Consider the following 25799-nt stretch of genomic DNA (forward strand, 5'->3'; position numbering starts at 1 on the left):
GGCTGCCGACCTCTCGAGCTCAGCAGGGCTGCACGCTCACTGCGGCATGTTCCCGTGGCTCACAGTAATGGCAGCCATCGGCTGGGAATTGAGCTGCGCCTTTCGACAGAACTGCCTCCAAACACACAGCTCCTCTAGCATCCTCGGGGCAGTTGGACTTCCTACGTGGCGGCCAGGTTCCCCTAGAACCACTAGCTCTAGAATGCCAGGTACAAGTGGCATGTATTTTCCTAAGCTAGCCTCGGAAGCCAGATAGCATCACTTCTGCTGTGCTCTGTGGGTCCCGGGAGACGTTTGCTCACCCAGATTCAAGGGGAGGAACACAGACTCCACTTGAAGTATTAAAGGATTGTGGTCATTTAAAAAAAAAAAAAGATTTTATTTATTTATTTATTTATTTGACAGAGAGAGAGAGTGCACACAGGCAGGGGGCGGGAATCAAAGGGAGAAACAGGTTCCCCACTGAGTAGGGAGCCCAGGGCTCGATACAGGGCTCGATAGGGAGCTCAATCCCAGGACCCCAGGATCATGACCTGAGCAGAAGGCAGATGCTTAACCGACTGAGCTACCCAGGTGCCCCCGAGGCCATTTTTTAAAAACCACCACATCCTGTGGTGTGTGGAATCGTTCAACCCTGACGCAAGCCCTTACAGGTGGGCTGAGGCTGTGGGGCTGGCTGTAGCTATTTTCTGGGGGGAGCAGGGCAGTGTGTAGGATCAATGATACTCCCTTCTTTGGAAACGATGCCTTGCCCCTCCTTTCTTAGTTTCTTTGGGTTTGGGGCCGAAACTGTCCTTTCTGAATGGCTCTGTGAGAATGGTTCATTGCATGGGTGATGGGACCCCCCAGAATGAGACAGGTCCCCCTGGACTTACTCCAGTTGCAAAAAGGAAGGAAGCAACTGTTTAATGAGTACTTGTTGTATTCCAGTATGGAAAGAATTCTACACTGTATTCTAGGAGGTGTTCCAGAAGGAGTTCCCTTTTCCCTCACAGCAATCCCTGTGCAGAAGAGATCTGATTGCCATCCTCCGTTTACAGACTAGAAATGGAGGTCCAGAGGCTTGTGGCCTGCCTAGGTTCACACAGTCAGTGACAAAGCCATGATTCAAACCGAGGCATGCCACCTGCCCCAGGCAAACTCGGGGCAGAATGAGCCGTTCTCAGGTCTTCCCACAGCCCCAGCTCAGACACTCACCTCCCCATCAGAACAAACCTGTTCTGTGCCCCCACTTTTGTGTCTGTAAGTTGATATCCCTCCAAGGAGAAAGCTCCCACCCAGATGTCAATGGTTGCAAATCCCTAGGACCCCATGATGGGCCTGGGGCATGGGCTGCCACAAGTTCTGTGGCCCCCCTTTCCCATAGGCAAGAGGGGTCTATATGCCCTTCCGTTAACCCTGGGCAGATACTGTGATCATAGAACAGAGCAGAAGAGACATTGCGTCATTTTCCAGGCCCTCATCTTAAGAAATTGGCAGCTCCCACTCTTCTCTTTTGAAAGGGCCTCTCTGAACACCCTGAGCCATCACTTAAGAAGTCTGGCCACCCAGAGAGGCACTATGCTGGAGAAGCTGGGTGTGACACTCTTCTGGGGACAGTCCCAGCTGAGTTCATCGGGATGAATGTGAGTGAGGCTCCCTCGGGCCCTCCAGACCAGCTTCTCTGCAGTTCAACGCTGCTGAGGGACCTCGGTTGCCACCAGAAGAGTCACTCAGACAAGCCCTGCCCGAATCTCTTATCCCCAAACTCACAAGATAGAATAAAATGCTTGCCTTAAGCCACTAAGATTTGGGGTAACTTGGTATATAGCAACACACATAATCTCATCCAATTCATTCCTTATACCTATTTTACAGACTAGGACATTTAAGCTCAGGGAGGTTAAGTAACTTGCCCTAGGTCTCCTGGGAGGCTGGCATTTCAGTTTGAACTTGGAGAGTCAGACTCCATAGCTCCTTCACACCCACTGCTTCTTAGTGGGTCTATGTGCATCTCCTGCAGGAATGGGGCGGGGGGTCGACATTTCAACCAAAACCCTTCCCTTCAAACAAATGACTGAATGAATTTACAAGGAGGGACATTTTCAGGACAGGGACTTTCAGGATTGAGAGGTACAGTGGGGTGATTTGGAGTCTGGGGATGGTGGGAAGAGGTGTTCCCTTCTGAAAACTCAGGACAACAGGACGATTTACTTATCTTTGTGCATCCATCACTGGCATGTGACCTGTCACTGTGGACACTTAATATATGCTCATTCAACACTCAAACTAATCCACAAAGGCAGAAGTGCTGGAGTTGGAAAGAAGGGGCAGTCCGAAGGTCTGGAGGGAAAGGTTTTCCTGCCATCTGGTGGCTGTTTCTGGAATGACACTGTTTTCTTTAAAGCAGGAGAAGGAATCGGAGGGCTGCTTGGGGGACCTTGGCTGTACATGCAGTCCCCGGTGTGGGGGCGGGGCGGGGGAAGGTGAGACAGCAGCATTCCAGACTGGAGTGGGGTGCGGTAGGGGGCGCCTTACCTTCCGCTGAAATTTGCAAAAGATGAGAACTTAGAATGTGGCTCCCCGTGACCCCTCTAGCCCCCTGCCATCCCTCTCCTCTCTCCCAGCCCCCAGCTCTTCATCCCTAGGTGGGTTTCCACCTGTGCCCTTCCTTGCAGAGTGATAGGTACCGGCTCTTCCTGGCACTGAGGCAGGATTTACCCCCACAAGACCCCACAAGCACTAAGCACCTTTCTCATGTCAGACAGAGCCTCCTTCTCCTTCCTTGGGAAAACCCGGAGCACAAAACACCTCCCTCTGAAGTTGTTCATGTGAGATTTTGTGTGTGGAGGACTTGGACCCCCGAAAGGCCTGCTACCAGTGTGTGTGTTGTTCAACACCCAAGATGATTCTCAGGAAAATAAACATGCATCCCTCCCCATGGTGCCCGAACTCCTCAGCCAGCCAGCACCCACAGCCCCACCCCAGTCCCCTCTGCCCCATCGCATCCCACACTTGTCCTCCAGAGCTTCTGTTGGGACCTCTGGCCTTCCCATCCCCTCTCCCTGGGTCCAGAGAAGGTCAGAAAGACAGGAAGGGTTTGGTAAGAACAGACACTTTATTGTACACCATGGGTGATGGGGCGGTGAAGAGAGGGGATCTAGGGCGGATGATGCCTCATCCCCTCCCCTGGGTTCAGTGGTCTTCACCCAGGGCTCTGGCCAGTCACGGGGCACATGGACTTGAACTGTTCTAAACTTGTACCCAAACCAAAAGTGATACCGGCTGTATGTGCTTGGGTCTGTACAAAGCAGCGCTCGGGTTGAGGAGGGACCCTGGGCCCTTCTTCCCCACCTCTGGTAGTTAGGCTCCAGTGAGGGGGCAGCAGGCCCCCAGTTTCAGGGCCTAGTGGATGCTCCGGGAGTCAGGTGTTTTCTAACCTGTTGTCTCTCCTCTTTTCCACCATGGGAGTACTCTGGTGGGGGAAGAGGAATGCAGCTGTGAGGAGGGACTAGAGGGGAGCCCCTGCCCATAATACTGTAGGCCTGCTCAGGGCCCGGCACCATGCAGCTTCCAGCCCCCAGCCTTAGCCTATGGCAGGTGACTCAGGAAGCCTTCTCCCGGCACTAGGAGAGTGCAAGTCCCCTCAGATTTATTGCTGGAGGGATGAGGCCCACCCCGCTGGTATCAGCTAGAATGCCCTCCCTATCCATCCCCATCTGGATCTCGGGCTTCACGCTGCCTCAGTGGAGAGGGCTCCCTGAGCAAGAAGCTGGTGACTGGGGCCAGAGGACAGAAAGGGGCAGGGACCAGGGGACTCTTCCAGGCACGCCCCACCCTGCCCCACCCTGCCCTGAGCCCGCTGTCCCCTGTGGGCACTGCTTGGACAGCACCAAAACCAGTAAGGGATGGGGACCCTGCACAGGGATGTGGGGGCCTGCCCCTCTCTGGCCCCCTCCTGCTCCTCCGGGGCATCTGGGGAGGGATCATACCTCATCAGATGCCCCACCTGTTCTTGACTCCCCCACAGGCATCGCCTCACTCCCAGAGGACTGTGCATCAGAAGGAGGAGAGGAGTGTGCATCAGAAGCTCAGGGGAAGGGCAGCTGTTCCTTTCAGAACTCTCTCAAGGACAAATGCGGGACAGAGGCGCTGCGAGCTGCTCTCCTGAGGTGTCACCATCTCAAGAAACCCAAGGCTTTTCCTCAGGATGAAGAGCTCATGAGTCCCGGAGGAACAGGGAGAGGTTAGCTAGAAAACAGATTTAGGAGCTCTTCGGCCCAGAGCCCCTCCTTCTCTGCTTCTGGCAAGCCCAGTGGTGTGAAGGCAATGAGTCCCCAGCACGAAACACCCGCCTTTCCCCACAGCACCCTGCCCAGAGGCCTTGCCTGACAGAGCTGGGAGGAGAAGGAGGCAGGGGGAGGGCAGTGTGGTCTTCAGGAAGGTGGTGAACCCTGGGAATCACAAATCACCCTACACGCACACACACCCACTTATGCGCACCCGCCGCGCACACACACACGCGCACGCGCCAAGCTCCAGGCCCTATGTCTAACACAGCGGAGACACAGCCAGGACAGGGCCTGGCCTACGGCAGAAGGCTGCAAGCACTACCCAGCTCTTGCGATCCAAGCAGACCGCCCAGCTCCGCCGCCCCGATACAAGCTGGCGGGCTGGGGCCTGGCCCAGCCACACGCTACAAAATTAAAAATATATCAAATATACAATTAAAATAGATCTGTACAGCACTGAGGATGAAAATAGTCCACGAGCCACGGCAGAATATGGGGTTTGTCAGTTAACCGCATTTACACCCACGTGTACAGATTGAATATACAATAGAAATAGACTAGAAGAGTATATATAGTACAGTGTCTCTCCCGGGGCCTTGCTTTTCCTGTTGCTAAATCTGCCGGGATTAGGCATGGGACCAAGCAGGAGGCGTTAGGTGAAGGTGCCTCGGGCGGGATGTTGTCCCCCAAAGGCTCATGTCTTTGGGGAGACGTGGGTCTCCTTCTCCCCTCACACTCCGAAAGGACGGGTGTGGCTGGAGGGCTGGGAATGGGAGTAGTTGTGGGGGAGGAATGAGTCAAGGAGATGGCAGGGTGAGAGGAAGGACCCCCCAGGGAAGGTAGGGGTCGGGGGGTGGACCAAGGGGCTAAGGGATGAGGGAGGGAACCCTGGGTCTTGTCTGTCCCTCCCCGTGCTGAGAACACGGGAAGAATTCAGGACCTTCCGTGAAGGTGCCGAGACCTAGCACTGTGGCCTGCAGCCACTCCACCCACCATGGCGCTCACAGATGGAGTTGGGCCGCCCTGGCGTGCCTGCGTGCGTGCCATCCATCCACAGCTGCGCACCATACACAAGTCCCTCCACCGGGCCGTCCGTCGCTCTACAGACACGATTCGCCAGCCAGGCTCTGATCCTCCCAGCCTGCGTTCTGAGGGCAGCTCTCTTCTGGGGGAGGCCTCAGGTCAGGGTGGGTGGGGTGCTGGGGGTGCTGGGCCCCAGAACAGAGACCCAGCCCTTCCCTTCGGCAGCCTCTAGTGTCCACAGCACTGTCTGCACCCTCCCCACCACAGGCTGGGCATCTTGGGGAAGGTTCCCAAGGTTATTTGCACAAGACGGGCACACCGCGCACAAGGAGAATAAGCGGCAACCCAAAGGGGCAGTGAAATTATCCGTCTTTCCCCAGGTGTGAGGTTTCCTGGGTTTGAGCCCCTGAGCTCCAGGGACCCCCATTCCAGGAGAGAAGCTGCCGCAAGCGAGGAAATTGGGCCCCAGGTAAGGGAATGTGCTTCACAATTGTGCTCCAAACTGAATTGTGCTGTGAACCATCAGGTGTGCTCTGGAAACCTCTCTGTGTACTGTCCCCTCCTCTCTCGAGGAAAGAGGCACAGGCCACAACTGTGGGCTCCCGGGTGGGGACAAAGAGGGCAGGCAAAGCCCGAATGGAGGTGGGGAAGGGTCCCGAGCAATCATCACCCTCCCAGGCAGGATGTGACAGGACACACCCTGCCCCAGGCAGGGCCAAGGACATGGGAGATCCCACCCAGAGCCTCGGGCTGAGGGGGCCCCCATGCCTAGCCCCCTTCTGATGCCAAGGCTGGCACTCAAGGCAGAGCGTGCCATCTGCCTCGCAAAACAGAACTTGGCGACTTCTACGAGATTCCATCCTAAGGCTGAGCCCTGAGTCCTGGCACAATTGTCCCATCCCCAGTCTTAAGTCAGCCCCTGGGATGCATCACCCCTAGGATAAATCATCAGCATCCTAACCCCACCGGGTGCTTCTCATCAGCACAGAGGAATGGCCAGGACTTAAGACCTACAGGTGCCAGGTTACAGAGAGAGAGAAGGTGTGGGGAGCAACCCCTACAATGGCCACTTGCCATCTCTCCTGTGCTGGGAATCAGGGCTTCTGGACTGTTTGAGTTAGTCAGCTGCAGTTTGGTGAGAGGATCTCAGGAGGTTAGACGAGTGGGGAGCCTGCACTGGGGACAGAGTCTCTCCCAGCCCCTGCTCAGGTGTAGGGGGAAGCTGGCTGGGACTGGGGTGGGGGATGAGGCAGGGCAGACCCCCTCTCCTTGGGCAGAGGGCCTGGCCTAAGAAGACAGGCCAGGTTGGGACAAGCAGGCTGGATGGGCGTGGTAGGGGAGAGGCAGGCAGGGGGTGGGGGGCGGTGGTCACAGCTCCGACTCAGGGGTGCCGGCCAGGAGGTAGCTGCTTCCGTAGCGTCCATTGGGGTTCCCGCTGGTCTCCAGGGGGGACGTGCTGCCAGGCCCCAGGTAGGAGCGGTGGGTGGGCATGGGGGATGGCGCCTCACTGGGCACCTTGCTGAGGATGAAGCGGGTCTCATCGTTCTCCTCCAGGTTGGAGATGTCTTTCATCATGCGGCCTTTCTTATAGGACACGGAGAGGGTGTTGGAGCCGTCAGAGAGCAGGTGGAAGTGCCGCAGGACGAACACCACGGGGATGGGCAGGGTCGCCACGACGATGAGGGTTATCAGGAGTGCCATGGCCCAATTGGGGAAGTACAGGTAGCGTTCGGCTGCCTGGTGGGGGGTGGGGATGAGGGCTGTGAGGAGCTCACCCTCCAGGACCTCCAGGCCCATCTCTTCCTGCCCTTTCCCACCCCACCCCTTGCCATCCTGGCCAGGCCAGCCATGGAGGCCCTCACTGTCGCTCTTTTAGTTAGCTGGTCCCCTTGGTTAAGGGGCCAAGCTCCCCTGGGTCTCAGTTTCTACATCTGTAAAATGGGTGGGTGATTCTGCTCCACAGACATGAAGAGAGAACACGGGTGAGACCTGGACGAGAGTGTCAACCTTTCTGAGCCTCGGTCTCCCCATGTGTGCTAGGGGATAGTGCCACCTCTCTCTCCCGGCTCTTGTAAAGACAGAGGTCCTGGCAGGGCCTGGCACACAGCAGCTACCCTCTGAGGATTCATCTCTATTACCTGTTGTATTAAAGTGACCCTGGGGTTTCAGGTCCCCCTCACCTCCTCCTTGATCCAGGCACTGTAACCTGGGGGCGTGACCCCCAGCTGGATGACGCTGGCCGTGGTGAGCACAGCCATACACAGTGGAGACACGAACTTCCACATGTAGAAATAGAAGCGATAGGGTCGGAAGCCCAGCATCTCCGTTAGCTCCTGCATGAACCTGCCAGGAGCAGAGGGTCCAGCATTGGCATCCCCACAGCGCCTGCGCATTCCCCCACCACCGCCTCCTCCAGGAAACCTTTACTGACCAATCCCTCCCTCCCAGGCTCTTCCATTCCTCACATCCAGGGATACCAGTTTATTATTTGGTGGCCCAGCTGGCCTCTGGGCAGGTTCTGGTGTCGCCTGCTAACCTCCTCTGAAAACCTCACGTCACACCGCACCCAGGGATATGGTATAATCCGCGGGACAAGCCGGGCAGCGGGGCAGACACCTGAGGACCTGGGCGGACACCATGCGCCCCGCCCCATTCACACTGGCCTGGGCCTGGTCTCCCCCTGCTGGAAAGAAGGTGAAGTGCACTTCCGTAGAGTCCAGAGGCCCTGACTTGGGGTTTCTAACCTCGGGGTCTGCGGGTGGGATGACCGTAGCTGCACGCTGTGTATATGAATGTCATGAGAAAAAAATCATCTCTACTTGAATAACACCTAACTGAAACCTTGCGTTTCTTTCTACTATAAATGCAAACCACCACCGTGGTATTAGCCACAATGACATGTATCTCCCTATCACATTACAACTGAACCTACCTACAAACGTCATTTATATTCATCACTATTTCACAATTACCATTATTATTACCCTAGCGAAATCTTCTGACTTAATGCAGTAAAAATAACACATACATGAAAAAAACTGCACATACATTCCCATACCAGATTTTAAAACAGTGTTTTTGCTGTTTTTCAACTTAACTCGTTTCCTATAATATACTATCTATTTTGTTTTGTCCACCTAAAAATAATATTCTGAGAAGGTGTGCAGGGTCTTCACCAGACAGCAGAAGAGTCAGAGCCCCTTCCAACCATGAATCCCAGGGCTGCTCCTGACCCACCATTGGGCCGGGCCCCACCTGCGTTCTTGTAGGAAGGAGATAACTGTAGCCAAGGCCATGAGAGAGCCTGATTCTGAGACTCAGTCCAGACATCAGGGGAGCCCTGGGCCTTGCAGAGGGAGTGGGAGGGGCCTGGCCCTGGGGCTTCCCAGGCTCACAGATTTGTTAAATGAGGAACAAGGCTAGGAGCTAATGGGGAGTGTGGCTCTGCCCTAGGCTCAGGCCACAAGACCCAATCCTTTCTTACTCCTGACTTCCCTGACCCAACCTGACCCCACACTTCCGGCCCTAACCACACCTTGTCGCACACCCCGAGGTCGATCACCTGAAAACAGCCACAGGCTGCTGAAGTTCCAGAATTCTTTGAGGGTGGATCCCTCTTAGATACCCACTAAGTGCTCAATAAAGTTAACAAAACTGAAGAGTTTGGGGTCTCAGGTAAGGGGGCTATGGTAATTTAAGGCAGTTTAGGGCGATGCCAGAAGCTGAACCCAGGAGACTCACATGCTCAGCCTGGCTCTGCCTCTCACCAGCCACATGGCCCTTGGCAGTCACGTCCTCTCTCTGGGTCTCAGTTTCCCTGAGGATCTCTGAGGGCACTCTCAGCTCTTACATTCTGTCTCTGTGATCTCCTGTCCCACTCAGAAGCAGCCCGGGGGGAACATGGCACTCTCCAGGGGGTCAGGAGAGGACAGACCCCTCCTTCCATCCCACCCTTCCCTGGGGCCCCCTTACTTCTTGGTTCCATAGATCCAGGCCACGGCGATGTTCTCAAGGATGACGATGACGGTCAGCGGCAGGGTGGCCGAGTAGTCATCAAACATAGTGACAAAGTAGTTTCCGGAGCGCTGGACGAACAACAGCCCCACGAAGAATGCAAAGACACAGCAGCCCACTACAGAGAGCCGGGAGGCCGGTGTGGGGGCACAGGCGCAGGGTAGGTGGGGCCCGGAGGGGTTAGGGGGGCACCCAGGCCCCTCCCTTCCCACCCCTCCTCCCTGAAGGCCTTCAAGTGGGGAGGGATCCGGTGCTGGGGTTGAGCCCCCACTCCTTTAGGAGAGATGGAACAGGTGCAGGCTGGCACGGGGAAGGACACCCCTGCCCAAGAGGATTCAGCAGTCCCTCAGAGAGAGGGGCAAATGACCCGAGGAAGAGGCCACCCGCAGCTCAGGCTGGGTCCAGATTCCCAGACAGCCTTCTCCTGGCTCTTGAGCGCTCTTCTCTGGGAGGCAAGCCAGGCTCCAACTGCATCCCAGTGAGGGCAGCGGGGAGCCTTCTCAGCATGGAGTCTGTCTAAGTCAGAGGCCTGTCCTGCTTGTCGTCCCTGAGGGCAGCCCACCGGGCCAGCAGGGGCTGCCAGGAGGAGTTACCTGTGAACATCTCTTTGGGCACCTTGAAGGTATCGATGATGGGTGTGGTGATGCCAGCCATGGTCCCAATCATACTGCCCAGGCCCAGGTTGATAAGCATCAGGAAGAACATGACAGACCAGAACGGGGAGGCAGGGAAGTGCGTCATGGCCTCGGTGAAGGCGATGAAGGCCAGCCCTGTGCCCTGCACGGACTGAGGGTGGGGCCCAGGCGAGGGCTCAGTGAGGCCCATGCCACTCCTGGAAGCCCCGTGCTCTCTTATCTTTGCCCCCAGAGCTTTAAGAATAACTCTCGCCTCTTTCACAGGAAAGGCGCCTAACGAGACGCCTAACGCCTCGTCTTTCCGCTAGTGGGTCTCAAACTTGGGTAAGTATCAGAATCCGCCCTACCCCAGGGAGTAAGATACCAATTTAGAAGTTCACCTGTGGGATCTGGAAGCTACGCCTTGGACAGGGACCCCAGGTGATTCAGATGGAGATGCTCACATTTAGAAATAACACCCCTCTTGAGACCTTCCTCCTCTAGGAAGTCTTCCCTGATTGCTCCAGACACAACTTCAGGAGCTCCTAGCCCTGAGCTCCAGACTTTCATAGAGTGGGCTCAGCCTCAGCTGCCTAATGGGACCACACTGGAGCCTTTAGAACACCGATGCCTGGGTCTCACCCTGGAGACAGTGCTTTGATAGGTCTGGGGGTAGAGCTTGTATCTGGGTTTTATTAAGTCCCCAGGTGTCTCTGATGGGTAGCCGAGAGAGAGCTACTGTGTTAAAGCTTGGGCCCCTGCTCATGGGGCAAGTGACCACACGCTGCCCACTGACGTCACTTTTCTGTTGTCCTGTAAGGACCCGTGAGGTGAGGGAACACCTCCTCCAACTGTATGAGTGTGTCTTTCTTGTCACTTGGCTCTTACTGAGGTCCTATTGTATAAGAAAAACGGCTACCATCCTAGTATCCATAGCACTGGCCTGAGGGCCAAAGAGGGAGAGATAGCAGAGGGTAAACACTAATAGAAATGCTTATTTTCTGTGAGCCATGTACAAAGCACAGTCACAAGGACATTACAGACAGCACTGACTCTCCTCCCCCCACTCAGAAACCGATTCGATGAATCTGAACACCATTCTGTACAATTCCTGTGATTTCGATGCCAGGTGTGTCTGCCTCATTTCCTCCTCGAGCCAGCCTACCTCGGGGCAGGGGTTTAGCTGATCCCTTTCCTCTCTCCCTCCCTGGATCCCTAGTTCGTCCTTGTTTCTCAAGCAAGTGAACGCGTCCCACGCAGCCTTCTGAGGCCTGCTTGAGAGCTCCAGCCACCCCAGTCCCATCTCTGGGTCCCATGTTCCCACATCTGACTTCCTGCCCACCCCGGCTGGGAAGGGCAGCCTGTCCCACACCTTGTCCAGCTCGTCCTCCAGAAGGCAGGGGTCGAGGCCCAGGGAGGCGAAACGGTCCTCCTTCACGGCCCTGATGACTTTGTACATCTCCGTGTAGTCCTTGGCAGTCAGGTGCGAGAAGTTGACGTGGGGCGGGATGAGGTCCCGGCTCAGGATATTGGTATGGAGGTACCCAAGGATTTTCTCGGCATTCCTGTGGCACAAAGCGAAGAGGGACAGGTAAAAAGGCAGGGGTGGGCACAGTCCCAGAGGCACCTCCCAGGCACTCAGGCAGATAGCCCCACAGGCCATCAATGGAGACACTTCTGAGCCTGAGCCTGGGATCCAGAGCCGGGGACAGAGAGAGCTCCACCCCCGGGAGGACAGGGACTCTGCGTCTGTGGCCCGCCCGCCCCACCTGGGTAAGACGGACAGGAGGAGAGAGGCAACCTACTCGACCACACACTTCTCGTTCATGATGTTGGCCTTGAAGCCCAGCACGGCAAACACCACGAGCGTGGCCAGCACCGAGGTGAAGAAGTTAATGAAGGACACCAGCGCGGCGTCGAAGTGGCAGTTGTTGTCTTGTTTGTTGTAGCTAGAGAAGGCGATGACGCCCCCGAAGCCCAGACCCAGGGCGAAGAAGACCTGGGTGGCCGCCTCCCTCCACACCTGGGGGTCCAGCATCTTGTCCAGCTGTGAGGGGGAGGACCAGAGACACACAGATAACGGTTTCCCGCCACACCCCTTTCTGCATGGCAGAGTGGGAAAGCCGGGGCTGCGTGAACTTGGCCATCCTCCACGCCCCTCGGAGCTTCAGTTTCCCCATGTGCAGAACACCGATAATGGGAATATTGACTTCAGAGGATGGTTGTGAGGCTTAAGATCAAATAAACGCTATGTGCTTGCTCAGCAACTTCTCAGTCAATTTTAACTGCCATCTTTGCTTACCATGGAGCTATTATACTGAGGAATAACTTCAGGGCCATTATGTATGAGGCCTGGTGCACAACTCCAGGGAGTGCCATTCACTTGAATGGTGCCTCCTAGAGTTGTGCAGTGTACAGCCTGTACAACGGTACCAGAGCACTAAGAACACCAATATTTCCCTGATACCTCCCCTCCACTTCAAACCATGAGAAAGGACACCAACTTCTCCCTCCTGCCCACCTGACCTCCCTTTCCCTCGGGGAGAGGGGGAAAGACCAATGTTCATTCATATGCATTGACATACTCTAGGTCACAAAAGTCGCCTTCCCCCTTCCCACCCACCCAGATTAAAACACAGCATCCAGATACTTCTGGAGAGGGGAAGCCCCTGACTAACTCTTTACGTGTCCTCAGACCTGAAAGAACCCTGAACCACACCAGCATGTAGAGAGCAGGGGACAATTCCCAAAGTGCTTTTAGTATCCATTTTCCTTTTGCTGTTTGCTCCTCAAAGCAGGGACCATGGCTTGGACCCAGCACAGAGCTGTCCAGTCAGACAGACCCAGGTCTAAACCCAGGTCTTTACATAGCCGACAAGGCTTAGGAAAATGACAGTGCCTATTTTAGGAGGCTCAGTTTTCCCATCTGAAAAATGAGAATAATAATACCGTGTCCCTCCCACAGTGATTGTGAGGATCAGATGTGGCAGCAACAAGTAAACCCAGCACATAAATAGCAAAATGAATCCTGCCGAAGTTCCTCTGACCTAGTCAGGACAGGTTTCTTTGGTGAGGAGTAGGAATTATTATTCACATTTCGAGAAAGAGTGAACAGAGACCCCCTAGGTGGAAATTCCTTGCTCCCAGTGACAGAGCTGGTTGCTGGGACAGAGGAGTTGCTCAAGCACAGGTGGTCTGATGTGGCCCAAGACACTGTCCCACACCATCCCCTGATGCCTCTACTCCTCTGAGCACTGCCCCTGGACCTCTGCAGCTGAGGTCCATCCAAGTGACAGACCAGGGAGGCGAGGAGGCACTAGACAGCCCTACTTGGTCTTGGCTTACCTCCCCTCACTGAGGCCCGAGGCTCAGTCCTTCCTTGTGTGCGCACTGAGGCATTGGACTTGAAGCTCTGTTACAGCCCTAACATCCACGACAGAGACCTACTCACCTGCCACCTCAGCAGCTCCCTGGGTCTATGTGAGCACCTGGAGTCCCTCCACTAGCTAAGAGGGTGTTGGCAAGCTTGAGGGGGGGCTGCTGCTGGGGGAGGCGCTGCAGGCTGACGGGGAAGAGGAAGACACTGGTAGTAGAGACTTTAGGATCGGTATGCCATTGGAGCCTTGGCCCACAAGCATGTGTGTTCTAGGGGAGATTAGGTCCCCCACCTTGCACAAAATAAAGTCATCTCTGGTCCACCAAGAAAGCCCAGAAGCCAGGCTTTAAGGAGCTACGAGCCGCCAACATCCATGAGCAGGCGACACTCCCCCCTGTCCCTCCCACTCTCTGCAGCCTCAGTAGTACCGTGTGGCCTCCCAGTGACTACAACTCTGAGCACCTACTGTGGGTCAGGCCCGGGGCTAGGTGATGGGGAGCCATGGAGAGCAAGCACAGGCAAGGTCCAGCTCCTATGGAGCTGACATTCTAATGGGAGAGACGACCATTGTCAAGTGACTCTGCAAACAGATGCTGAGTTGCAAGTAGGACAGGGGCCATGCAGGCCAGGTACCCAATGCTTGGAGAGCTTGTAGAAGGGGGCCTTGAGCCAGGCAGGAAGGCAGGGCAGGCTTCCCCAGGACGAGGGGATCCTTGAGTGACATCTGAGAGATATGAAGGCAAGGCTAAGAGGGGAGGAAAAGCATACCAGCAGAGGGAACAGTGTGTGCAGAGACTTGGAGTCAAGGCGGAAAGAGGAGGGCATGTGAAAGTTAGGGGAAGAGGCCAGGCTGCCTGAAGCCGCAAGGACAAGGCGGTAGAGGTAGAGGTGAGGCGGGGGGGGGAAGGGGGTAGAAGAGTCCGATCAGAGGTCCTGTAGGGATCCTAAGTGGAGGAATCCTAAGAAAGCACTTAATATGGGAAACCACTAAGGGATGGGGTGTCGGAAGGAAGCAACCAAACCATCCTTAGCCATGGACTGGAGATGGAGGGATGCTGGAGGGTCAGATGCCAAGGGGACAGCCACCCTTTTGGTCCGCGTACCTGGCAGAGTCCGAGAAGAAGAGAAAGATCTTGATGGGGTTGGAACAGGGCAGATCAAGGCATTTGCTGCAGAAATGTTGAATTTAATGTGTCTTTACGCTATCTTAGAGGAGATGTCTAATGGGCAGGCAGACAAGTGGGTTTGATGGCCAGAGAGAGACTGAGCCAGAGAGGAGGAGCAGGTATGCCAGGAGGAACCCCAACTGTGGAGTCGTGAGAAGAGGCAAGCCAGGCAGCAACTCCAGGTTCAGTGCAGCAAAAATGGTCTCCCAAGGGAGGGAGAGGAGGTACAGCAGGCCAGACAGGAGGAGGAGCAAGAGAGGGCTGGATCCAGAGGCCACAGGAAGAAAGCAGGGCTGGGACGGGGAGAGGCCCATGCTACCCAGAGAAATATACCAGGGTGAGCCTGTCCCTGGTGGGCTGGGTCGAAGCTGATGGGGCCAGAGTCAGGTAGGAGCCGGGAGAGCTGAAAAGCAGAGGGGAAGAAATGAAGGTAAGGTGGAAAATCAGCTCCTTGGAAAGCTCGTCTTGGAACAGGAAGAGAAAGACAGCAGGTTCAGGCAGAGGGTATGAAATCAGTGAATTTTATTTTTTTAAAGATTTTATTTATTTATTTGACAGAAATCACAAGCAGGCGGAGAGGCAAGCAGAGAGAGAGCAGGAAGTAGGCTCCCCGCTGAGCAGAGAGCCCGATGCGGGGCTTGATCCCAGAACTCTGGGATCCCAGAACTCTGGGATCATGACCTGAGCCGAAGACAGAGGCTTTAACCCGCTGAGCCACCCAGGCGCCCCCAGTGAATTGATTTTTTATCTGTTGTCTTGTTTTTGTCTTTAATGCAGTGACCTGAAGATAGGTAAAGGCGGAGGGCAGGGGATCTAGAGGGGTGGGGAGCTGTCTCCCCTCGGAGACCCTGGAGCTGCTCACGGAGGGACCAAGACAAGAGAACGGGATGTGGCAGGCAGGTACAGACCGGTTTGGACGTTCTGGGCCTGTGGGCGAGTTTCTGTCTCGGTGGTTCCTGTTCACCCTGGAAAGCAGGAGGCCAAATCATCTGTTTGGGGTGAGGTCAGGACATGCAGACAGGTGGAAGAGGTTGAAAACAGTCACAGTGAAGCAGGGAGAATGAGATGCCAGGGAAATGGGGTACGGTTAGCCCACATTGTTGCGGGTCCCCTGTGCTCAAAATGGCATCTTTATAAAAGTAGGACAGGCCCACATTTCCTTATCTAAAAGCCCTGAGGCCAGACTGGTTGTGGAATTTGGGCTCTTGTTCCTAATTCTATTTTAGAAAGGTAATGTGGTGCGTATGCGGCATAATTACATAACACCCCCTGTGGGGTCTGGGGCCGCACCCCATAATCAAACACATCAGTATTTCTGTAGCAGAATATGAATATTCACACCAAGTGAATCAATAAAGACTATAAATAGCCTCACATCTGTTCAGGTCACTTTGCCGCCAAACGAGTTCCAGGAGAAAGAAAAAACAACTTTTGTTTTTCGGGGCTATTTGGATTTTGGTATTATGAGTAAGGACACAGGGGCCTATACAGAAATTCGAAGATTATTTTTAAAAGGAGAACAAAGTCATCATTGTCCCACTGGGAAAGGTCTCTGTATCTCCCCTCTCCTGGGTGGGTTCTTAAATGATCCTCCCAGAAAGTTCTGGAAATTACTTGCACCTGGAGGGCAATGATGCTCACAAATGTCAGTCATGTCAGTTTTACCAATCGGCTGGAACCTGGGCACCTCCCTTGGGCTAGAAACCTAGACCTAAAGGCTAGCCTCTGGGTGGTCCGGTGAGTTCTAAGCAGGAGGAAGCACAAGATTTTGTAAGAGAGGGTAGATTGAGATGGACACAAGCCCTGGTCATCCCCCTTGCATTGGGAAACATCCTTGATGGTTGTGTCTGCCAGAAAATCTTTCCCCACTCTTTGTCCTTATCTCTAAAGGCAGTGAACTTACTCTTCGAAAGCATAGCAGTCTCCTACCTCTAGCCTCTGCCCAGGCTGTTCCCTCTGCCTGGAATTCCCTTCCTCCTACTCACATTGTGGTGAAACTCCCATTTATTTCTCAAAACTCAACACAAATATCACCTCCTCCCTGAAGCCTTTCCTGATGTCTCTGGCAGAGGTCGTCATGGTTGTTGGGCTCTTGCCGCTCTGGTCCACACCTGCATCTCAGGTTCACATGTCTGCCTTCTTTTCAACACTTTGTGTTTCTGAGGGGCGGAGCCCATCTCCTGTTCGTCTTTGTGTAAGCAGTGTCTGGTACACGACAGACAAGGAAAAGAGTCGGGGGCAAGAGACAAGGCTGTCTCCTCAAGCTGAGCTGAGCGGGGAGGACCACACCAGGCACTGTGAAATTGTCCTGGCCTTTTTCTAGGAGGATGCAGGCTTCTAGGACAAGAAGATCCTTACGGCTTTAAACTTCTGCTTTTTAAAGCATGGCTATTTTAATATTGGCTTCCTTTCCTTTTCTCTTGCTTCCCTACCTCCCCCTTCCGCGCCCCCCCACTCCTCCTCCTCTTCTTCATCTCCTTCTGGTGATTATTTCATTTTTCATCTGTATCAATCATTACTAAAGTTTTTACAGAAGGATCTGGATCATCTGTGATACCCAGGCATGTCATTGTTAGGATTTTTATCACTCCCTGATGCTAAAAATAAGACATGGGTGAATTCCTAGACCCAGCCACTGTTCAGGGCCAACCTCCATCAACATCGCCAGCCCCCCTAGGGAGGCTACCATAATCAGACTGCATCATCTGAGTTCCCCCTCCAACATGGGGGACAGGCGCTCTAAGGACAGGGTAGAAATATCTTAGATAATGTCATGATTTGGAATGGGAATAAAAATTATTTGTATGTTGTGAAGACTGTATTTGCTGATCTTTCCTCATTTTTAAAAATTATAGAACAGTTACTATAAAATGCACAAAAGTGGAGAGGATAGTATAATGAACCCACATGTACCCATCACTCATTTTCAACAACAACCAACATAGGGCTTATCTGGTCTCCTCTGTACCCCCAACCCCCAGCCCTAGATTATTTTGAGGAAAATCGGTGGATCCAAGTCTACTATTAATGAGGCCCCAGGAAAGAACCTGACAGTGCCAAAATTTGACCTTGAGGAGAAAAGTGCCCCATGTGCGCCTGGGCACCCCTCTCAATGGGGCTTGGTGATAGAGATGACCAGATCTCCATGTTCATCTGGGGGTAAAGTGAGTCAGTCACCTTTAGGATTCAATGCCTGTCGTTGTTTGAATTTAAAGGGGCTCTATCAAGATTTCTGAGATGTTAGTGCATAATTCCAACAAGGTCCTAGGAGCGCCTGGGTGGCTCAGTTCGTTAAGTGTCTGCCTTTACCTCAGGTCATGATCTCAGAGTCCTGGGATCGAGTCCTGAATCAGGCTCCCTGCTCAGTGGGGAGTCTGCTTCTCCCTCTCCCCTCCGCTCTTGCTCTTTCTTTCAAATAAAAAATGAAAAGAAGACAAAGGGGACCTATGAGGATTTCTGGGGTGCTGGTACATAATTCTAACAAAGTCCTGATCATAGTGTCCAAGAGGCTGAACTCATGGCCAGACCTCAGGAAGCCCAATGTCCTTGCCGAACGTCAGGATGTGACTGCAAGAGGAGAGGTGGGAAATGGGCTCTCCCCACCGAAGACAAGGATTGCACCCTCCTCAGTGTCAGGAAGGAAGAGCAGGGGGGGTGGGGCAGATGCCCTGAAACACAGCAAGGGCTTCCTGTCCCCTCTTTGGCACAACGGCTGAGTCACTTCCTCACACAGAGAACAAGGTGTTTCACGCACTTGACTCAGAAGCACGAAGATGCTTCCGGAATCCACAAGCAGCTCTCCAGCTCCTGGCCTGACCCGGTGCGTGACCACAGCCCACGCCCTTGCTTCTCAGCCCTGCCGGGCCCCTGCCGGTGCGTGAGACACCAGATGGCACTGGAGCGCCAGGTTCCCACCACCCAAGAACAGTGTCACCTTCACGAGGGAGAGAATAATAATCACTAGGGCTTCCCATGCACTCTCTGCACACGGGGAGCAGCCCTCCATTCTCTCCGGAAAAGGCTGTCAGGGAACTACCGTGGTTCATCCCATCTCGCAGCTGAGGAAAACGGAGTGAGTTCCCCAGGGATCTTGCCCTCGGACCACAGACCTCAGAGTGATGAGCCGGGACCCGCTCCAGCCAGTGTGGCTTCAGAGCCCATCCTCTGGGAACTAGCTTGGCCTGTTTTGGTCATCCTTTCTAGAAGCCCTCCTCTACTCACGGGGGTCAAGGTCACTACCCTCTGCCCCCGGGCCTTCAGTGCCTCCGGTCCACACCGGAGATGTCCACCGCCCTGCCCCAGGCTCAACACTACTTCATCGTGCTGAGTTGGGGACCCACAGAGTTAGTTCTTGGGCTTCTGGAACTCACAGTCCATCATCCCTCAAATCCCCCATCTCCACACCCTTCCCTTGATGGTCCTCCTTGCTCTGACGTGGTGGTTCTCCAGTCTGGCTGCACCTCAGAACCACTGGGGGCTTTCAATAGTTGCTGCTACCTGGATGCCATGCCTGGTGATCCCGATTAACCGGTCTGCCGGCTGGAGTTTGATTGGTCAAGGGTGGGCCTGAGGCCAAGGCTTCCCCTCAGCCCCCTGTGGTAAAGGCTGTTCTCGAACTTGCCCATGCTGCCCTCAGGTCTGGAGGTGGGCGGGGTGCCGCCCCTCCCCCCAGGTCATCATTGCTATCCCAAGGTTCTCTCTGTCCCACTCTACTGCCATCAGAATTCTCGGTTCCTTCAGCTCCTCCCTTCCACCAGTCCTGTCCTTCACCCCACTCCTAGGGTCATTCCATAGCCTCTGTCATATCTGAGAGCTATGCTCCAAGTAGGACCTCAACGTTAAGGACCCTGAACCCCCAAGCACCCCATCTTTCCAGCTCACTCCTTTGAGTATTTTTTTTTTAAAGATTTTATTTATTTATTTAACAGAGATCACAAGTAGGCAGAGAGGCTGGCAGAGAGAGAGAGGGAAGCAGGCTCCGTGCTGAGCAGAGAGCCCGATATGGGGCTCAATCCCAGGACCCTGGGATCACGACCCAAGCCAAAGGCAGAGGCTTAGCCCACTGAGCCACCCAAGCGCCCCATTCTTCTTGTATCTTGATTCCAAAATTCTTTGGCCTCCCTGGGACCTACCTACATTTCACTCCCCCTGACCCTGTGTGTCCTAACTTCCCTTCTTAATGGGCTTAGTCAATGGCCCATCCCTTGGCTACTCAATTGCTACCCTCTTAACTCCCCAGCCACCTCCCTCTGTGGTCGTCGCTTGTCATTGCCTCCTGACCCTGGCCCAACCCCCCACCGACCCCCAGCAGCTAAGCCCAGCTGGAGAAATCACACAGCGCACACCTTGGGACCTTGGACGGATTATTCAACCTTCCTGTGTGTCAGTTTCCCCAAGCACAAAATGGCAAGAATAACCTCTGCCTCCAGGGTCATCATGGGCATTAAATGAGCTGGTGTATGTCAGGTGCGGGTAACAGTGCCCGGCACCCAGTGAGCACAGTCCACTGTCAATCACAGGATTATTCTAAGTAGCCCCTCACTGTGGGAACTGGCATGCTTTCCGAAGCGTGAACCTGGAGGAACTGTCCAGCTTGGAACCAGATAAATGTTAGCGGCGCCATGCTGGCTGACTGCACCCCACACCCATGACCCTGACTGCCAGGGTCCCCCCACTCCACTGTGCTGCACGCCTTCCCCATCCCCTGCACCGTCACCTCACACTCACCCTTCCTTAGGCCCCCACCATGCCTCCACCATTCGGACTCTCAACTGATGCCCTCACTTCCTCCTTCCCAGACAAAACGACATACTCCCCCGCGTCCTCCAGCTGGGCACCGGGTCCCACCTCTCCCGCTCATTCAAGCACTCTGGTTCCCTCCACCCAAGAGCAGTGATTTCCCACTCTGTGCTGGATTTTTAAAAAGTGTACAATTTAACAGTTCTTAGTGTATCACAGAGTTGGGCAGCCATTGCCACGACCAATTTTAGAACTTCTTCACACCCTAAAAAGAAAACCCACACGCATTAACGGTCACTCCCATTCCTCCTCCAACCTCCCCCAAAACCCAGCCCTAAGCAACCCCTAGTCTGCTTCCTGTCTCTACAGATTTGCCTATTCTGGATGTTTCATGTAAATGGAATCACATGATATGTGGTCTCTGGCAACTGGCTTCTTTCACTTAGCCTGATGTGTTCGGGGTCCACCTGTGTTGTAGCAGGTGCCAGTACGTCATTCCCACTTATGGCCTAATCACATTCCAACCCATAAACACACCATTCTTGATTTTTCCATTCATCTCTTCACGGACGTTTGAGCTGCTTCTACGTTTTGGCTCTTCTGAACAATGCTGCCAGGAACATTTGTGTACAAGTTCTCATGCGAACGTGTTTTGGGTTCTCTTGGAAATGTGCCTAGGAATGGAACTGCTGGATGATATACTAACATCCTTGATCCCATGGCCCTCTCCAGTATCTACCCCTTTCTCATTTCTCTGCTCCCCTGTAGAGCAAAACTCCTGAAAACAAGTAGTCTTTACCACTTGTCTCCTAATTCCTCATGTCCCATTTTCCCTTGAACCCACCACACTCAGACTTTGTCCTCAGCACTCCACCAAAACAGCTCTTGTTGAGCGCACCGGGGACCCCTCTGCAGCCAGGTGCACTGCTCATTTTCTGATGGGTCAGGCCCATCGCCTGACCTCTCAGCAGCTTCGGACATAGCTGACCATTCCCTCCTTAAAGAAGTTGCTCCTCTCTGCCTCTGGGATCGACATATCCACATCTCTCTCCCCTTCCTCCTCCTCTTCCTCTTCCCGCTACCCTTCCTCCAAACCCTAAATGCTGGGTCCTGATGCTCAGTCCTCTTCTCTATGTTCATTCTATAGGTGACTTTCATTAGTCCACAGTTTCAAATTCTCTGATTCCCAAATTTATACCTCCACCTGACCTGCAGACTCATCTTTCCAACTGCTTACTCAACATCTCCACTTGAATATCTTTTTTTTTTTTAAGATTATTTATTTATTTATTTGACAGAGAGAGATCACAAGTAGGCAGAGAGGCAGGCAGAGAGAGGAGGAAACAGGCTCCCTGCTGAGCAGAGAGCCCGATGTGGGACTCGATCCCAGGACCCTGAGATCATGACCTGAGCCGAAAGCAGCGGCTTAACCCACTGAGCCACCCAGGCCCCCTGAATATCTTTTTTTTTTTTTAAGATTCTTATTTATTTATTTGACAGACAGAGATCACAAGTAGGCAGAGAGGCAGGCAGAGAGAGAGAGAGAGAGGAGGAAGCAGGCTCCCTGCTGAGCAGAGAGCCTGATGTGGGGCTTGATCCCAGGACTCTGGGATCATGACCTGAGCCGAAGGCAGAGGCTTTAACCCACTGAGCCACCCAGGTGCCCCTATCTTTTGTTTTTTTAAGATTGTATTTATTATTTATTTGACAGAGAGAAAGTGCACAACCAAACACAAGCAGGGGAGAAGCAGAGGGAGAGGGAGAAGCAGGCTCCCAGGGAGCCTAATGTGGGGCTCGATCCCAGGACCCTGGGACAATGACTTGAGCTGAAGGCAGAGATGCTTAATGGACTGGCCACCCAGGGCCCCTCCACTTGGATATCTATTAGACATTTTGGACCTGCCATGTCCAAAACAGTAGTCTTGAACCTGCTCCTCTCATCATTTTCCCTGTTCTCCATAAATAACGACTCCATGCTTCTAGATGTTCGGTCAAAAGATGTTGGAATCACCCTTGACCATTCTCTTTCTCTTGCCCCTCAGGTCCAATCCAACAACAAATCATGTTGACCCTACTTCCTAAATGTATCCTCAATCCAACGACTTCTCATCACTTCCATTGCCATCACCTGGACTCAAATCACAGTCACCTGTCACCTGGATGGAGCTGTCTGGCAGGTCTTCCCATTCCACCCTTGTCCCCTCAGGTTCTCTATAGCAGCCAGAGGGATCCTTCAAAGACAGAAGTCAGACCATATTGCTCCTCTGTTTAGAATCTCTGATGGCTTCCATTTCACCAAGAGTAAACACCAAAGTCATCCCTGGCCCACAAGACCCTCATGGTCTGCCTCCCATGACCTCCTTGACCACCTGTCCTTACCTCTCTCCCCTCCCATTCCAGATCCAATCGCCTCCTTGAATTGGATGCCAGGCACATCCAATCTCAAGGCCTTTTGCTTACTGCTCCCTCCAGAATGGAATGTACTACTTCCAGATATCCACACAGCCTGCTCCCCCATCTCCCATGTCTTTATTTTTTTTGCCACTTTCTCAGGGAGGCCCTCCTTGAACCCTAGCTGAAGCAACCCCTCTCCTTGGTGTCCCTAATCCTTCTTTCTCTGCTTTATTTTTCTTCTTAGCAACACCACCCAACAACTCCTTACTCTTGTATTGTCTGCCTTCCTAAAATACAAGATCCAGGAGGCTTGGGAAGTTTGTCTGCTTGGCCCAGAGCTGGACCCACAACAGAGCCTGGAACATAACAGGCATCCAGTGAACCTTTATGGAATGAAGGGATAAATGAATGATGGCCATTCAGGTTGTTTTCAATCTTTTGCCACTAAAACACGGGCTGTAGTGACCAATGTTGTGCACAGATCAGTTTGCTTGTGAGTGAATATATCAGTAGGACAAGTACCTGGGAGTGGAATTGCTGGGCCAAAGGACATGAACAGCTGTAATTTTGATAAACACTTTCTGCAAGTTTTAGTGGTGAGAAGTCTACCATAATCTGTGACTTTGTGTTGAGAAAGTCACATGGTGAATTCTGTGGCCCTCCATGCTAACTTGGGTTTTTCTTTCTTTCTTTTTTTTTAAAGATCTTATTTATTTATTTGACACACAGAGAGAGAGATCACAAGTAGGCAGAGAGGCAGGCAGAGCGAGAGGGGGAAGCAGGCTCCCTGCTGAGCAGAGAGCCCTATGTGGGACACGATCCCAGGACCCTGGGATCATGACCTGAGCTGAAAGCAGAGGCGTAACCCACTGAGCCACCCAGGTGCCCCACTTGGGTTTTTCTTTGGTGGAAAGAAAGTTATCAGGAGAGAGGTTGCCCAAGGAATCCAAGAACTTAATTAGCCATCAACATGAGTTATTGTCCCATCAAAGATGCTAGTGGGTCATCATGGTATCCTGGCCACACTGCATTATTCCTGATGTTTGAAGAATTTGTAAGAGGACATTCAGCATATCCATGGAGAGTCTATGCTTTTTTCAAGTGGATTCAGAGATGCCCTGGCCAAAAGTCTTCTTGGACTCTGCCATGGCTGCCAAATGGCATGACCCCTAGGGATTTCATTCCCATTATGGTCGATATAAATGGAGCAGTGCACAGCCTGAGCAGCTGTGTACAATGACCCTAGTATTCAATAGCACTGTTCTAGGTCAGGAACTTGAAATGGTTCCAGGGTTCCTCATATCTCACCAATCCTGTGCTGGAATAGTCCCAGCTCTACAAGAGTAGACTGCCCAGTATGGACAGTCAGAAGACAATTTCTGAGAGTGGATCCACCTTTCTTGTAGATGACTTGGAGGAATTTGTAAATAATGGCCTCACCCAGCCATCATTACTAGCTTTGTCTGCAGCACAGGTTATGAAAGGAATCCTTGACGGAAAAGTTAGGCCTTCCAAGGACAAGGGCTGCCCCCAAAGAACTGCTCAGACAAGCCCACAAGCTCTATCCAGACTAAAAGTCCCAAGAGCTAGATGGGTCAGGGCCACCTGCTGGGTCTTGATGACCTGGCTCTTCTAGGGCCTTCTGGGTTCCATTTCTTTAAACTTCACTTCAGGAGGACTCTGCCCCCTGCAGATGCTGAAGTGGTATCCCGCCAGGAAAAGGTTTTTGAAAGGAGGGTCTTCTATTGTTCCAAGGGCACACCCACCATCTTGCAACCATCTGAGTGGCAAAAACAGAAGTCCCTGGAGCCACAGGGATTCTCCCATACAGCTGGTGGGAGTGTTGACCTTGGCTGCCATTTTGAAGAGCAGTGTGGCCACCTTCTAGCATTACTGAAGGTACATGTACCCTTTGAGATGGCAATTCCATTCCTAAACACAGACACCCTCAGGAAAATTGTGCAAGTGGAGACCTGTGTAATAACATCTACTGTAGCATTACTAGCCATGGGGAAAGCTGGAAACAATATAAATGAACCTCACGTGCTCATACATGAGCACAGTTTAGTGCTACAGTGGACTACGACACAACAGGGAAGATGGATGAACTAGAGCTGCAAACAGCACTCGAAATAAATCTCAAGTACCAGTGCTGAGCAAAAATAAAAGCCAAAGCAAGCCACAGGAAGATGCATTATAACATGATGCCACTTTTGAAAGTACACACAAATGCGGTATGTTGTTTACACATATGCATACATGCATTACGAGATAAAATACATGTATTTTAAGAAATGTATTAGGAGGGGGTGCCTGGGTGGCTCAATTGGTTAAGCAACTGCCTTTGCTCAGGTCATGGTCCTGGAGTCCCAGGATCAAGGCCTGCATTGGGCTCCTCGCTCAGTGGGGAATCTGTTTCTCCCTCTGCCCCTCTCCCCTCTCATGCCCTCTCTCTCTCATTCTCTCTCTTTCAAATAAATAATAAAATCTTTAAAAGAGATAGAGAGAAAGAGAAATGTATTAGGAGGATACACCCCACTTTCAGGATAGTGCTTATCTTTGGGGGAGGAAAGATATGGGATCAGGGCAGGCTATGAGGACACTTTTATGGTCTCTGTAATATTTTATGGCCTCTCCAATGTTTATTATATTATTATATATGTGTATGTTTACATGCCTGAGACATTGTATGATTAAACAGATGTTTGAAAGAATGTCTGAGTCAAATGGGGAGCTGTACTGTGTGTGCTGGGACCAGAAGCCAGTCTCGTGAATCCATCCCGTCCTAGGCTCTCTCAAGATGGATGCCACCAAGGGGCCCGCCCATTTGGAGACATGTGTGACTCTCCCTTTTTATGAACATCTCCAGAGTATACCGTTTCCTCCCAAAGCCCAGAAAAGTATAACTAAAAGACTCAAGTGAAAAGGTTAGACTGATCCTCATTCTAGAAATACAGTAGAAGTAAGTCATAAAAACCACTAGCTTTCTTCCCATGGCCGTTTCTCCCCCCAAACGTGCCAGGTTTGCATTTTGCTTCTTTGTAGGGTATCACAGGTTCACAATGACCTCATGGCAGCCGCATGGCTCAGGCGGCCCACTTCAGCCTCAAATATTACATCCAAGACTGCTGGGAGCCAGCATTATTTCCTACCTGACGAATATGAGTGCTGTGTGTCTTACTCACTGCCATCCCCCAACATC

At 52.9% G+C, this 25799-nt stretch overlaps 1 protein-coding gene across 1 annotated transcript in view; it reads right to left on the reverse strand.

Annotated features, from left to right (window-relative positions):
• Positions 1-3060: 3060 nt before the first annotated feature.
• SLC6A17 (solute carrier family 6 member 17) overlaps positions 3061-25799 on the reverse strand; it is a 49330-nt gene continuing 26591 nt past the window's right edge. Inside the window, exons 7-12 of the mRNA XM_004769728.3 lie at positions 11728-11969; positions 11295-11487; positions 9902-10094; positions 9267-9426; positions 7475-7637; positions 3061-7031 (exon numbers count right to left, since the gene is read on the reverse strand). Of these exons, the coding sequence (XP_004769785.1) occupies positions 6663-7031; positions 7475-7637; positions 9267-9426; positions 9902-10094; positions 11295-11487; positions 11728-11969 (1320 nt within the window). The 3' untranslated portion in view covers positions 3061-6662. The remainder of the gene's footprint in view (positions 7032-7474; positions 7638-9266; positions 9427-9901; positions 10095-11294; positions 11488-11727; positions 11970-25799) is intronic.

The sequence above is a fragment of the Mustela putorius genome, unplaced genomic scaffold (assembly GCF_011764305.1).
Source record: "Mustela putorius furo isolate JIRA1106 unplaced genomic scaffold, ASM1176430v1.1 tig00000585_pilon_pilon_pilon, whole genome shotgun sequence".
NCBI lineage: Eukaryota > Metazoa > Chordata > Mammalia > Carnivora > Mustelidae > Mustela > Mustela putorius.